General features: G+C 41.6%; 1 protein-coding gene across 3 annotated transcripts in view; it reads right to left on the minus strand.

The window, feature by feature from the left end:
• LOC113935012 (contactin-associated protein-like 3) overlaps nt 1-15,460 on the minus strand; it is a 185,155-nt gene that overhangs the window by 143,836 nt on the left and 25,859 nt on the right. For all 3 annotated transcript variants that reach the window (XM_027616720.2, XM_027616721.2, XM_027616719.2), the window contains exon 2: nt 6,965-7,075. In XM_027616720.2, coding sequence (XP_027472521.1) covers nt 6,965-7,075 — 111 coding nt within the window. The remainder of the gene's footprint in view (nt 1-6,964; nt 7,076-15,460) is intronic.

Consider the following 15,460-nt stretch of genomic DNA (forward strand, 5'->3'; position numbering starts at 1 on the left):
CAGCTGGGTGTGATTTTATAATAGTCACAAAAATAAACTTAAAAGTTAGGCGTTGGCATTTAGCTGATCGTTTTAACGTGGAGATTCCACATTTGAAATTTTCTATGGATCGGTTTAAATCTCTGAGGAACTACTCAAAGTCCTGTATCCTAGCTCATCCTAGTTGGTAGTAAAGTTCTATAGAAGTTACTGATGATACACTTGCCTGCATTTCACCATCCTTCCCTGTCAATTGTAATCTCTCTTGAAGCCAGGAAGTATCATCAGCATGGCACCACCGGTGTGGAGAAGCACCGTTCAGTAAACACATCATGACGTCTCCAGCATGTTGCCCCGGGACCAGCCTCTCCCACAGGTGCGGCAGCCCACCTGCCAATCAGGCTTCCACACACACAGCTAAGACCCTGAACATCTCCTATTCCTTACCTGCAGTGAGGAGGTGCTACTGGTACACAAATTAAGCTCTTCGATTACCTAGGGACTGTGATAAAGGGATGGAACATCGGAATCCCCTATGCCAGGGGGCAATTCGCTTTAGCGGGATAACACTGTACCCCACGATCCCCAGATCGTTGCTGGGTGCTGGGCATTCCCTCCCGTGTGCACGGCGGACTGTGCGTTCCCACCACCACCTGCCTCTCTCCAACCTCCACCCCTTCCTGAATAAAGTGTCAAAATATGTACAAAGGAAAATCTATCCAGGGGGCCCCACTTGCACAGAACAAAGTCCCAGTGCCTGGGAGGTCACCCCACACGAAACATCCTTCTCACTCCTCGGGAAAGTGTGGTGTGTTGGTGCTGTAAGGAGATGCGGCAGGAGGATGTGTTAAGCACCCCGTGTTTTCCCTCCCATTGGCTGCCGTGCACTGAAGGCAAGAGGCTGTCACCACCGTGGCTTCTAGGTGAATGAGGGGCCACAGCCCAGGCGCTGAGCTTTCCAGTCACCTTATTACTAAAGGGTCTGTTGCCTGCCACTTCATACCAGATAGGGGTAAGACCATGAAGAAAGAGAAGACTTGTCGTGCGTGCGTGATGTGCTAAGACCTCGCCCGAGGCCCCACGTGTGACCTCACAACCCCACACACCCCCAGCAAGTGGGACCGGCGTAACAGTCTCTGCTCCACTGATGAGGAAGACACATCATTTTAGGTTCCTGTGAGAGCATTTAATTAAAGCTTGGCCCCCTTTCATGCTCCACCCCATCTAAGAACATCTCCCTGCGGTTTATCAGTTACTCAGTATTGTTTGCTGACCACCAGCCGGACTGTATTTTATATCGATCTGTCGCAAGGTTTCTGTCTCTAGCTAATCCTGTGTGACTGCTTCCCCCGCCTTTGGTTGGCTCAGACACAGGCAGGGACGAGTCCTCGGGGAGAGGAAAGGTTGAATAAGAAACTCTCAGCGGGCCTCAGTTACTCTGCCCACTGATCACGATGACAGTGACCACGGCTCCTGGTGGTCACAGGGCATGCGCTCTCACAAACTGTTGGCTTTAGGCAGAGAAGAACATTACCCGGGGGCGAAAAGCCAAAGCTTATGCCTTCTTCAACCTTCAACGAATACCAGAGCAGCAAACTGTGAGGGACTCTTAACTCTAGGGAACAAACTGAGGGTTGCTGGAGGGGAGGGTGGTGAGGGGATGGGGTCCCTGGGAGATGGGCACATAGATGGAATGAGCACAGGGTATTGTATGCAACTGATGAATCACTAAATTCTACCCCTGAAACTAATACTACACTATATGTTAACTAACCTGAATTTGGAAAAAAAAAAAAAAAAAAAAAAGATATACACGGAAACAAAAGTCAAGTGGGTTAATTTGAAGTGAACAGACCTACTCATCTTCAGGGCATCTATATGCGGAGCAGATAAATGGCTAAGCTGCAGTTGTTGCCAAGGGAAGTCTCCCCCCACAATCATTACTCCATTGTCCCAAATGGGATCTCATCCAGCGATGGGTGCTCTTTCCTCACTTACACGCATCTCAGTCCACAGAAGACTTACTCTGAGTTCCAGGCGGGGCCGAGTGTGCGAGGGAAGAGCAGGAGAGAAGCAGAAACCCCTCGCTGCCTTCCCCAGGGAGATGACCAACGTCCCCAGGAAAAGGGGGCCGGCAGGCAGACGGGCTCCGTGGGTGGGTGCCCCCCTGACCTCCCCACTCAGAGATCCTCGGGCTGCACACCCTGAAGCCTGGGTCAGACCCTGCCAATGTTACTGGGGGGATTAAAGCATTTGCTGCAGTTCTGATTCCTTCGGATGCAATTCCAGCTACCTCCTGGTAGCATTTCTAGCTATCGGGATGGAGTAAGCCCAGAAACCCTGCCTCTGGGCTTGCCTAGTGTGCTCTGCTTCCCTTTCTGTGGCTTCCTGCACTCTGCTAGAAGCCTGATTGGGGAGGACAGGACATTTCCCACAAAATGCATCCAGAAGGGAAAAGTCAGCCGCAGCTGTCTCATTGTAAACCACATTCCTACGTGCAATGTGAAGATACCCTAAAATGGCCCTGTAAACAGACCCTTCAAAAGTTAAATAAAAATATGTGTTCGCCAGTCAATCTGAGATTTGTATTAAATGCCAGTGATCCTGAGGAAAAGAAAACACCCCCTAAGCATTCACGTGTGCACCCTCCCCAGGGACAGCTTTCCGAGCCCTTAGGCACCGAGCATTCCCGACTGAGGTTCTTTCTGCATAAAATAAACAGAAATCTGTCAGTCCTGTGTGTTTTGTTTTGCTGTTCTCACATCGATTCCTGATCACGTTTTAAAGGAACATACAGTAGAGAGCCACTGAGATCTGAGCTGATCCGAGGTTCTCCAGCTCTGATTCGTTTGAAGTTCTGCACTGACAAAACCATAATAGGATTCTGCTAATTTCTCACCTTAGAAACAGAACAAGAATTGCCCAGCAAGCCTATAAGAATCCAAACAAGTCATAAATCCCTCATTTACGACCGAATAAAATGTGTGACTGAGCTTATTCATGTCCCGTGAAATCTCTATGTTTACAAGGAGCGTGGCTCTGGGATGTGTCCTAATTCTATGAAAGCATCATCTCACCGGCCCTCTGAGTTATGCAGAACAGACAGGATATTCGATCATCCCTGAGGCCAGTCTGAACAGCGGCACCTCCCTCTGCTGCATGCAGACCAGTGGGGAGTCCAGGCCGCCTGGAAGGTCAGGAGGCCAGGCCAGCATGGGCAGCTCCACCACCCCCAGCGCTCCCCACGGATGCTCCGCTGCTTGCTCTCAAGGCAATGTCTCCTTTTTTAAAAAATTAAATACGGAGGAGGATCATGTCAGGAAATGCAAGGGTGAGATGCTCAGAAATAAAACCATGACAACTAAATTATCCACCCATTTGTGACTGCTTGTCAGCCAAATGCCTCTGGAAAAAAAAAAAAAAAAATTCCACCGATGGTAAAACTTGCATTTTCTTTAAGGATGTTGTACGGCTTAATTCATAACAATTTGTAAGCACGCCGTGAGAGCCTCCGATGAAAAGAGTTGCGTACCAATTACCTGCTATACAAAATAGAATATCGTAATGAATGCAAAAAGGGTGAGGCTTGAGCATGGCAAAATGTGAATGCTGCTGACAAGCAGCACTCGGGGTGGGGGCGTTCAAGGGATGGCACTTGAATGTGTCAGAGCAAAGCCCACTCCACCTGATTTCTGTTAGAGGAAGCATGGCTGCGAAACAACAGTCAGGCTGCAGGGATCACAGGAAGGAGCGAAGAGGGAGCCCCTGGATCACCAGCTCCCCGGCAGCCCCTAGTCCAGGCAGGTCTCCCTCCACGTTCATGGTAGCAGGGCAGGTGACCGCAGGGCCCACGGAGAGGTGCCAGTAGCCTTTGCCCTTGGCTATGGTCACACGTGAAACATGCAGTTCAGGACTCCCGTGTTGATTTCAATATGGCACCTATGTACCATTGGGGATCCCAGGTGCCTCGTCAAAGATGGCTAACTGGACCTTACCACTTTGGCAGACATGAAGGTCACCTTAGCTGGTGCCTCATTTGCCAGGAATCCTGGGCAGAAAAAAAAGGAAATTCCTAGAAGGGGCAATGCAGTTGAACGTGACTGGATGGAAAATCAATGTAAAGATTAAGTGTTTTTGTCTTTCCTTAGGGAAGTTATTTGAATCACAGCCCTTATTCCTCAGTAAATTCTCAGCTGTTGATTTCCACTCAAGTCATGATCCCAGGGGCGTGACATGGAGCCCCGTGTCCGGCTTTGCACTCAGCGTGGAGTCTGCTAGTCGCTCTCCCTCTGCTGCTCCCCTCACTCTCATTCTCGCTCTCTCTCTCTAAATTCAGTAAATAAAATCTTTCAAATAATAAAAATAAAATAAAATTATATACTGATTATTCTCTTACTACCCTATATATCAGGTAGATGCAGTGATCAGCTACCTATAAAATCCCTGGCAGGAGCCATGATAGTTCAGATATTTCTATTTTTCCATAAAAATATTTGAAAGCTCAAAGACTGCTGGGCAAAATAAGAAACTAGGGAGGTAAGACAGACCACCTTCTTTACAACCTCCAGGTACCATACGTCTATGTATCTGGTACATAGACCAAGGATATTTTAACCATATAATCAGGTAGTCTAACATGATTTCCATCACCACCAGGTCATGCACTGAATTTTCAAAAAAGTTAAAACTACTACATATGAAGAATCATCATCATCATTATTATAATCATCCACATTTTATACAGTCCACATTTTACATCATAATATCCTAAACTGAAATGAACTAATCTGTTCTCCAGCATTTACAAGGGCAAAAGAAATGCCAGGAAAGAATCTGGGATGCTGGCTTTTATATTTTTTAAGATTTTATTTATTTATTTGAGAGAGAGAGACAGAGAACACACAAGCAGGGTGAGGGGCAGAGGGAGAAGCAGGCTCTCCCCTGAGCAGGAAGCCCAATGCAGGGCTCAATCCCAGGACCCCAGGATCATGACCTGAGCCGAAGGCAGATGCTCAACCCACTGAGCCACCCAGGTGCCCCTGGGATGCTGGCTTTTAACAGAAAATATTCATAGATAATCCTTCAGAAGGAATACTGATAAACTGTGCTGTCTGAATCTTGCCTTAGGAATGGGTATGAAATCAGATGGTAAAATGAAGGAATATTTAGTGAAATGTGTATTGTACACAATCAGAGTAGCAACAACCACAAGAAAGAAACTTGTCGGTTGATTGCCATGCTCTTTTTTCTTTTTTTTGAGATTTTATTTATTTATCTGACAGAGAAAGACACAGCGAGAGCAGAAACACAAGCAGGGGGAGTGGGAGAGGGAGAAGCAGGCTTCCCGCGGAGCAGGGACCCCGATGTGGGGCTCGATCCCAGGACCCCGGGATCATGACCTGAGCCGAAGGCAGATGCTTAACAACTGAACCACCCAGGCGCCCCTGATTACCATGTTCTTAAAAAAATTAATTTAAGTCTGCAAAGAGAGATCTGAATATAGTAAATACATTTTATACTTACCATTTTACAATGGCTGCTTTTCATATTCTAAGTTATTTATTTTTTAATTAAATGTAATGGAAATAAATTCATCTTAAACATTGGGATTTTCCCTTCCGATGCTTATAAACTTTCCAGTGCCTCCACACTTACAGGACCAGAGGCCTGAATCATAAAGATATTCTGTGTACGTAAATCAGAAACACAGTACACAGACCCCTTGGGATCCTTTAAACTAATTAAGTATGGTGCTTACTTAGTTTTTACAGTCTTTGGGCAACCACTGGAAAGTTTAGATGTTAAGCTGGTATTAGAGTAACCACCAGACCAAAAATAGTAAATTTGATCATTTAGTTATGAATTGAAAACTGGCTTCAATGAGAAGATATTTTCACTGGGGTACTGAATGTTATCATGACCGATGCTTCATAAATATCTGGAGGAGTAAATATCTGGCCAGAAACGCTTCTTCATAGTAAAAGGCCATGAAGGTGGTCATCGGTGGGCATGCTCTCCCCACCTAAACTCATCAAAATCCTTCACTGTGTCCTTACTCTGCCCTACCAGTCTATTTGATCATTTGTGGGGTTCCTGCATTTGATTTTTGAGGACACAATAAAACTCAAGCTATACTTAAACTGTAATCTTAGAAATACCAAATAAAGGGAGGGGGAATGCTCCATTACATAGTAATATCTTAAGAATTTACATTTACATGGGACACAGTCAATTTAAAATTTTACTTGTGAATGAATCATTCACCAAAAGAGTTAATCCTTCCCTTTCAAAGGCAGTAAAACATTTAACTTTTCAGCGTATGTATTAGCTTATTCAACCCACTGAACTATTATTCGTGCAAAAGGGAAAGTAACTTAGTCCATGACACTCAAGGAGCAAGAATGAATGAATACCTCTTCAAAAAGTAAGCTCTCTTCCCACAGATATGAAGAGAATCCATTTTCAACAAGAGCCTTTGCCCAGGCTCCTCCCAGGCCAGGTCCTGGGATGGAGCTGTCTCCCCATCACTATCCCATGGGCAGCTTCACATCTCACTGATGCCAGCCAGTGGCTTGCTGGTGTTCCCCAGTGCCTGTGACATTGGCTCATTCGTTTGTTGTTTTAGTTACCCACAATAAGCGCACTTGACTAGTCACCCGTCCATAGAGTGCTCTAAAACTAAAAAAGGATGATAAAATAGGAAATATTCCAGAGCCTCCAATAATTCCCTTCTGATCTGCATCTCATTTATGATCATTTGCAGACCATCAACAGGCAAGGGAAATGTCAGAACAAACAAAAAAGATGAATACTAAAGACGAAGGAAGCTAGCAAATGATAAAATGTTGAACCTGCTGCTTCATCTTCATTAAACTGCAGTATAATTACTTTTTGAACCATGAGAACGAATATTAAGTAAGAATGATCATTGTTCTCTCTGAGAAAGAATCATGATGGATTAACAACAAGACGGTATCGGACTCACCATCTCTGCGATTAAGACTTGCAAACCCCGGGCCGTGGCTGCTGGACAGCTCCGACGAACTGCTGAAGGACTCTCGTGGCAAGGTGGACGCCAGCGGAACATCACAGTTATCTGTGTGGAAAATACCAAATTCAGATGAACCCCCTGCTCCAGGCTTTCCCATCTTCTTCCCTCCCTCCTTTCCTGCTTCCTTCCTACTCTCCCTCCTCTCCTTCCTTCTTCCCTTCCTTTTTAGTTAACAGGCTAAGAAAGTGCTAGAACCTGTGGCAAACATCAGTCTCCATCAGAGGTGTGTTAGTAAATGTTTAGCAATAGGCTCTTAAAGCCCTGATTGGTAGCATTTGCCATCTTCCATGGTGCAAATACTCCCACCATGGGCAATTCCAAGCTGTCAGCGTGATGTCACCAACCATGGAACTGGAAAGAGATTCACACATGTCACGTCATTCTATAGTATTTCCACCATGCAGATCCAAGAGACCGAAATAACCTCAAGAGCATAGGTAATAGTAAGATGCCATGAAATAGAGTAATAAGTGGTGAGTTTGGAGAATTTACCTTTGTTTTTAATATGATTTACTTAATTGTAACTTTATATAACTTAATCTTTAATAATGACTGTGTTTTAACAACTGGCTTACAAAATTCATGAAAAGGTTAACGATTGGCTCTTGCTAGCTAACTAAAGGTTGGTTCCAGCCCACTGCCCCTCAATGGATAATTATTAGAAGAATTTCCTTTAAAATCAGGAAGAAGACTTTAATAGGCACCACTGCTTCTGTTGAAAGCTGCTCTCAAAGTCCTATCAGTACAGAAGAGAACATTTAAAAACTAAAAACACAGAATTGGGGGAAAAAAAAAAAAAGCAACTGTCCTCACTTCCAGATGATACGACTGTAGAGGTAGAAAATCCAAAAGTAAGTAACTGACTGGCTTAATAGCTCAATATCCCAAAACTGATTTCATTTTAAACTCTAGCTGGGGTTAGATGATAAATAGAATAGCAACTAATAACAAAACACATAAAGTATCTAAGAATGAATCTTACAAAACTGTGAAAAACATTTATGGGGATTATTGTAGAAACTGTATTGAAAGACATTAAAACAAAACTGCATAAAATACAGACTCCAGCGATCACAACCAGAAGACAGTATTTTCCAGAAGACAGTATTTTCCAGAAGACAGTATTTTCCAGAAGACAGTATTTTCCAGAAGACAGTATTTCTTAAGTCTCAGTCGTCCCCAGTTTGATCTAAAGATTCATTAGGAGTCCAGTCAAAAGCCCAAGAGGCTTTTTCATAGAGACTGAATTGGGGAACCATGACTCAGGAGTTCATAACATGGGGTACAGATATGATTTAAGGAGCCTGTGAAGACAGAGAAAAACTACATCTTTATTTTCATTAAACCTCGAGCTGAAATTCAGCATTTTCTTTAGTCATGAGCGTAGACAAACCACAGCATTTTCAGCAGTGCCCATGCTTTTTTGTTTGTTACCATCATGAGTTATAGATTTTCTTATAGCAATCATTGTCACGGATATCTAGAAATATCATTCATGTTCCTCCTTACTTCAAAATAATCGTATTTATTGTACTCACCACTAGATCTTGTTATTTAATGTGCTAATAACTAAGGAGACTTATTATATTACAATTTCTAATTTATTGATATCAGCGCTTCACTATAATTCACTATATATATATATATATATATATATATATATATATATATATATATGTTTTACATTTACGACCATTGCTCTGAGAAAGGGACACAGATTTCAACAAAGCACCAAAGGGGCCTGTGGCACAAGAAGGCCTCAGAAGTCCCTGTGATGGTGTGTGCACTGGAAGCACCAAGTGTTGAGTTATTACTGGGGTGTTATTCGTACTTCAGAAAACTCCAGATGAGGAGGGTTATCTACAGTTCACAGTCAACTGAGCTAACTTGAGTATTAGCCTAGAACTCTCTTAGGGTAGCAGCATGTTGAGCAGACCAGACCTGCATTATTCTCCCTGTATGCAGAGGGGTCCTGGAGACCTCACCACCACCTTGAAGTCACATAGCAGACTGAGGGCAAGAGAGGATTATTCCCATTAACTATGTGTCTCAGGAAGCCTTCTCTCTTCCCAGCCCTGGCCCCACACAGTTTCCTTTAGGGATGTATCCTGATGCCAACCCTCTTTGTCCCCTCTGCTCACACTATTGTCGTCTCACCATTTATGGTCTCTCCTGAAGTTGGAAACTGAATGGGAAGCTAGCATAGATTTTGGAACCGGACTTGGGTGGGGTTGGCATTTACCAGGTTTGCCTACTCTTGGGAGTGTCACTCACCCTTCTCTAAGCCTTGGTTCTCTCCTCAGTTCAATAGGAAATCACACAACAGGATAATGAAGAGACACACAACCGGACAATGGGAAATCACACAACAGGATAATGAAGAGACACACAACTAGACAGTGAAGAGACACACAACTGGACAATGGGAAATCACACAACAGGATAATGAAGAGACACACAACCGGACAATGGGAAATCACACAACAGGATAATGAAGAGACACACAACTGGACAATGGGAAATCACACAACAGGATAATGAAGAGACACACAACTGGACAATAGGGGGTCACACAACTGGACCGTGAAGAGACACAACTGTACAATGGGGAATCACACAACTGGACAATGATGATATCCCATAATTATACAATGGGGAGTCAACCCCCACAACTGTAGAGTGGGGAGTTACACAACTATACAATGGAAGTCACACAGCAATATGGCAGGGAGTACAATGGGGACTCACACACTGAGAGGATTGCTGAGGATTAAAAGTATTTGCTCTTATTATTCTATGGTAAGACACCCTTTTTAAGTTCCTTCAAATGATGCTCGAACAGGGCGCCTGGGTGGGTGGCTAAGTCGTTGAGCAACTGCCTTCGGCTCAGGTCATGATCCCGGGGTCCTGGGGTCGAGCCCCGCGTCGGGCTCCCTGCTCGGCGGGAAGCCTGCTGCTCCCTCTCCCACTGCCCCTGCTCGTGTTCCTGCTCTCGCTGTCTCTGTCTGTGTCAAATAAATAAATAAAATCTTTAAAAAAAAAAAAAGATGCTATAAGGACATTTTCCCCATATAGAGATGTAAAAGGCAGTGTTCAAAGTTTCAAACCATATTGTCATTTTTTATTTTTTCTTCAAAGAAGGCATATGAAGCTTAGTCTTAAAAAAAAAAAAGTAATAGCTTTTGTGCTGTAATCTTTCTTCGGAAGAACAATTCATAAAGTTTATTTTAAAATGACAATTTTCTTTATAACCCTAACTTAGAGTCTTCAAAAACAGTGTTCCAATTTACTCCAACATAGTACAAGTTGAGAATATGTGTGGTCAAAAACAAAGTGGTCACATCCTCACAGGGAACCTAGAGAGGAGCTACTCTGGATTTGGACAGTGTTTTTCATGTATTCAGTGTGTTTCTAATGAAATTTAATCTATGTGAGGTGAAGGCTCAGGAGCCATCCCAAACCTCCATTAACTTTGTTTTCAACTTGAAATATCTATATTTTCTATTAAGATTCCTGAAGCAAAAGTTGTCAAGACCCAACTTAATTTTCTTTTCCCTGGCATCGTTATAAAACATTTGAATCCCTCTAAATGAGCATCATTCTTATGAATAATCTGATAAATACTATTTCTATCCAAAAAAATAGATGATTCCTGAAATGTTTCAAAGCTACAAGAATTATTCACAAATTATAGTTTTTAACAAGTGAGATGGCAAAACAATTTTAAAGAACCACTATTTATCACTTAGAGGGAAAAGCAAGTTGAGTACAAATAATAAGCTAATGAGAATTAACATATGAAAATAGAGAATATTACAGTTAAGTAAGCTAAAACAATTTTATTTCCCTTTAAAATAACCACTCATATTAATGAGAGTGATTCTATGGAATAATCTTAATTTTGAAATGCACTCATCCTTCAGTGGGGGTTCAAATGTACTCAAAGTGAGGTTCTCGGAGAAGCTTAAGAATGGTAAAGGAAAAGTGATGGTCCATTGTCATGTGTTTTAGAGAGAAAACAAACACACCACAATTGTTCATGACTTATGTATGACTCAGATCAGAGTACTAGGGACATCCTTGTGTGCGTTCTGATATAATAAATTCATATTTATGAAATACTCAAAACTTTTCTCACTAGTTGCACCTGTTACAATGGCATTTTAATCAAAAGCCTATTGTATGTCTTACCTACAGAACAGCCTTAGACTGAGATCATAAAACAGTATTTCAGCTTCTGTTTTTGAAAATTATATATTTTTCCAGGTAAAATCTTAGAAATTTGGAACTTCCCACAACTGGGGAAAATATAACTGGCTTAGTCCTCCCAATCTAAGTGAGCTGGTCTGAGGGTTTTCCAGGCTCTTGATCTCCTTCTAAACTACTTAAATCTACCCCTCCCCACAAACAGAAAACAACTCCAGACAGACTCCCTTAGTTAACCACAGCCCGTTGGTAATACATTTGCTCGGGCTTCTTTGGCACTTCAAATTCAGTTTATACTCGATTGTTATCTTTTCAGGATGCATTATCTTCTGGATGAGATTAAAAATTCCTCAACACAGAAAATTCATGTTTGTTTGTTGCTTGTTCTTCATCCTTCAACATATCATAATGGACTTCAGTCCCTGGAATGGAACAGAGAGTATGACACAAACTCCCCTCGACTTCTGGCCCTACTTGCTCTCCCACGTGGGCTGCTCGAATCAAGGCCCAGACCCATACAGTGGTGCCCCTTGGCCACTGGACCAGCAAGAACATCTGAACTCAGAAGAACCTGAAGATACCTGGGAATTTTTCTCTCTCAGGAGGAACGAGGCCCAGAGCTCGCTTGCTGCTCCAATATCCACCATTCCTGGTGGCCCATCAAGGCCTCTGAGAACTTTGTGAACATCTGGGGCCCCCTCCCCACCCTTCCCGAGGTGTGTGCTTACGGAATCCCAATCCATACAGATTCCCGATCCACGTATTCCGCACTTCGGACCACAGTGCTGAACTTGGCCAAGTCTTTGGGGGCACTGGCCAGTTTCCAACCCTCCGGTACACACAGAGTGGAGAGGAGGTAATGCCCCCTAGAATCTACAGGACATTTCAAGTTTGTAAGCATGGCATGCAGGATGCTCTAGTGACCCTTGCATAATTCTCCAACTCCATCTCACCCACCCCCACCCTCGCTTGCCCCTGAAAATGTGTGCTGCCCTGTGTTCAGATCTGCAATTATCCCACATGGGTCTATACTTGGCACCAATTGGGCATCCCATGAGTCTCAACAACTGCGAGTCTGAGTTGCTTAGTTTCATGATCCTCAAAGCCCAGCCTGTTAGGAATTCAGGTGGAGGAAAGCAGAGGTGATTTCAGATTTCTTGTCTGTTGCAATAAGTTATGATGCCATTAATAGAATGTAGTTAAATCTCTGTGAGAACAAAGTCAGAAAGGGCAAATTACTCCAAGTTCCTGGCTAATTTATTTATTTCACCCGTGCAGAGAGTGCAAGCTTACCCGTTAGCACAGTCCAAAGTTAAGCACTCTTGTTTTTACTTCTAGGCTTCCTTTCCTATCATAACCTATGTCATGAATTATTTCAAAGGTTTGGTTTAGTAATACTGTTCACTGTATTAAATCAGAGCTATTTAATGAATAGATCTAGATCCAGATGTTGCCTGTAAAATTATTCCTCACTTTTTATTGTAAGTCAAATGGTAACACTACAAAAACAATTTGCCATTAATTTTAGTGGTGTGATATAGCAAACTAATACTCATTAATTGCAACTATTATTAAGTATAAATTTGAAATAATTATTGTTCTTATAATTAAATTATACCTCATATTCCCTCCAGCTGAGTGAATTCATACTGGTAGTGTTTCCTTTTTTAGATCAAAGCATTTGTAAAATGTCTTACATATTTTTGAGAAATTTTTCAATTACAAAATAGTATATTCTAAATGCTGAATCCAAATGGTAGAGAAGATGTAACTGGGCAAATATTTGTTAATAAAAAGAGCTTCCTGCCTAATGATCTGGCTTTGAAGTTCCAGAAAATCTGCAACTCAAAAGCACAAAATCACTTTTGAAAAAGTCTTCTTGTTAGAGCACAAATCAATAAAATTGAAAATAGGAAATCAATGGACAAAATCAAAAGCTGGCTCTTTGAAAAGGTCAGTAAAAGATTCTAGCCAGGCTAGCTTAAAAAAAAAGAGAGGTCACAAATTACTGATATAAGAAATGAAAGAAAGAACATCACTACAGATCCTCCGGACATTAAGATGGATAATAAAGAAATAATATGGACAACTCTATACCCACATATTTGATAATCTAGATTACATGAACTAATCCCTAAATGATACAATCTGCCAAATTCACACAAGAAAGAAGACAATCTGTATAGGCCTATATCTATTAAAGAATTTGAATCTATAATTAATAACTTTCCAAAACAGAAAGCACCATGTCCAGATGGCTTCAGTGGTCAGTTCTACCAAATATTTAAGGAAGAAACTTTACCAATTCTCTACAAATTCTTTCAGAAGCTAGAAGCCGAAGGAATACTTTCTAATTCATTTTATGACAACTGAATTACCCTAATACCAAAACCAGTCATAGATATTACAAGAAACCTAGAGACCAATATCTCTCATACACATAGAAGCAAAATCCTCAACAAAATATTAGCAAATTGAATCCAACAATGTATAAAGAGAATTACACACCATGAACAGGTGTAATTTAACCCAGGTATGCAAGGCTGATTCAACATTCAAAAAGCAATTAATGTAATCCACCACATCAATAAGCTATAGAAGAAAAATCACACAATCATATAAATAGATGCAGAAAAAAAGTATTTGACAGAATCCAACACCTATTTATCATAAAAACTCTTAAACTAGGAATAGAGGGGAACTTCCTCATCTTGAAAAGGAACATCTACTGAAAACCTAAAGTTAAATCATACTTAATGGTAAGAACTTGAACCTTTCCCACTAAGATCAGGAACAAGACAAGAATGTTCCCTCTCCCCATTCCTTTTCCACATCCTACTGGAAGTCTTAATTAATGCAATTAGACAAGAAGATGAAATAAAAGGGATATAGACTGGGAAGGAAGAAATCTTTGTTCACAACTGACATGATCACGTATGTAGAAAATCCAAAAGAATTGACAAACAAAAACAAAAACCTGGACCTAATAAGCAATTATAGCAAGCCCACAGGATATAAGGTTAACATACAAAAGTCAATTGCTTTCTTGTATACCAGTAATGAACAGGTTGAACTTGAAATTAAAAACACAACACGATTTACATAAGCATCCACAAATATGAAGTACTTGGGCATTCATCTAACAAAATATGTACCCAATCTATACAAGGAGAGCTACAAAATGCTGATGCATAAAATCAAAGAACTAAATAAATGGAGAGATAATCCACATTCAAGGATAGGAAGATTCAACACTGTCAAGATGTCAGTGCTTCCAATTTGGTCTATAATTCAAGGCAATATCAATCAACATCCCTGCAAGTTATTTTATGGATATCAACAAACCAATTCTAAAGTTTATGTGGCAAGGAAAAACTACCCAGAATAGCCAACAGAATATTAAAGTTGGAGGTTTGACACCACCTAGCTTCCAGACTTAACTACAAAGCTATGGCAGTCAAGACAATGTAGTATTGGCAAAAGAACTGACAAATAGATCAATGGAACAGAACAAAACCCAGAAGTGGGCCCACACAATAGAGTAGACTAATCTTTGACAAAGGAGGAAAGACAGTCTGTTCACAAATGGTCCGGGAACAATGGGACGCCCACATGCAAAGTCATGGGTCTAGACAGAGACCTTTCACCTTTCACAAACATTAGCTCAAATCGATCACAGACCTAACTGTAAAATACAAAATGATAAAACTCCCAAAAGACAGCACAGGAGAAAATCCAGATGACCTGTGTTTGGCAAGGACTTCTTAGATACAACACCAAAAGCATGGTCTAGGAAAGAATTGACCAGCTGGTCTTCATGAAAGTTCAAATTTTCTCCTCTGCAAAAGTCACTGTCAAGAAAATGAAAAGACAAGTCACAGGCTGGGAGAAAATATTTGCAAAAGATACATCTGACAAAGAACTGTTCACCAAAATATAAAAAGAACTCTTAAACTCAACAATTAAAAAAAAAAAACTCCATTTAAAAATTGGTCCAAATACTTCCAGGCACCTCAACAAAGAAGATATGCAGATATCAGATAAGCATATGACAAGAGGCTCAACATCATATGTCATCAGGGAAATGGAAATGAAAACAATGATATACTACCACATACCTATTAGCATGGCCAACACCTGGAACAGTACCAACATGAAATGCTGGCAAAGATGGAGGGCAAAAGGAACTCTCATTCATTGCTGGTGGGAATGCAAAATGGTATG

Source organism: Zalophus californianus, chromosome 13 (genome assembly GCF_009762305.2).
Source record: "Zalophus californianus isolate mZalCal1 chromosome 13, mZalCal1.pri.v2, whole genome shotgun sequence".
Classification (NCBI taxonomy): Eukaryota; Metazoa; Chordata; class Mammalia; order Carnivora; family Otariidae; genus Zalophus; species Zalophus californianus.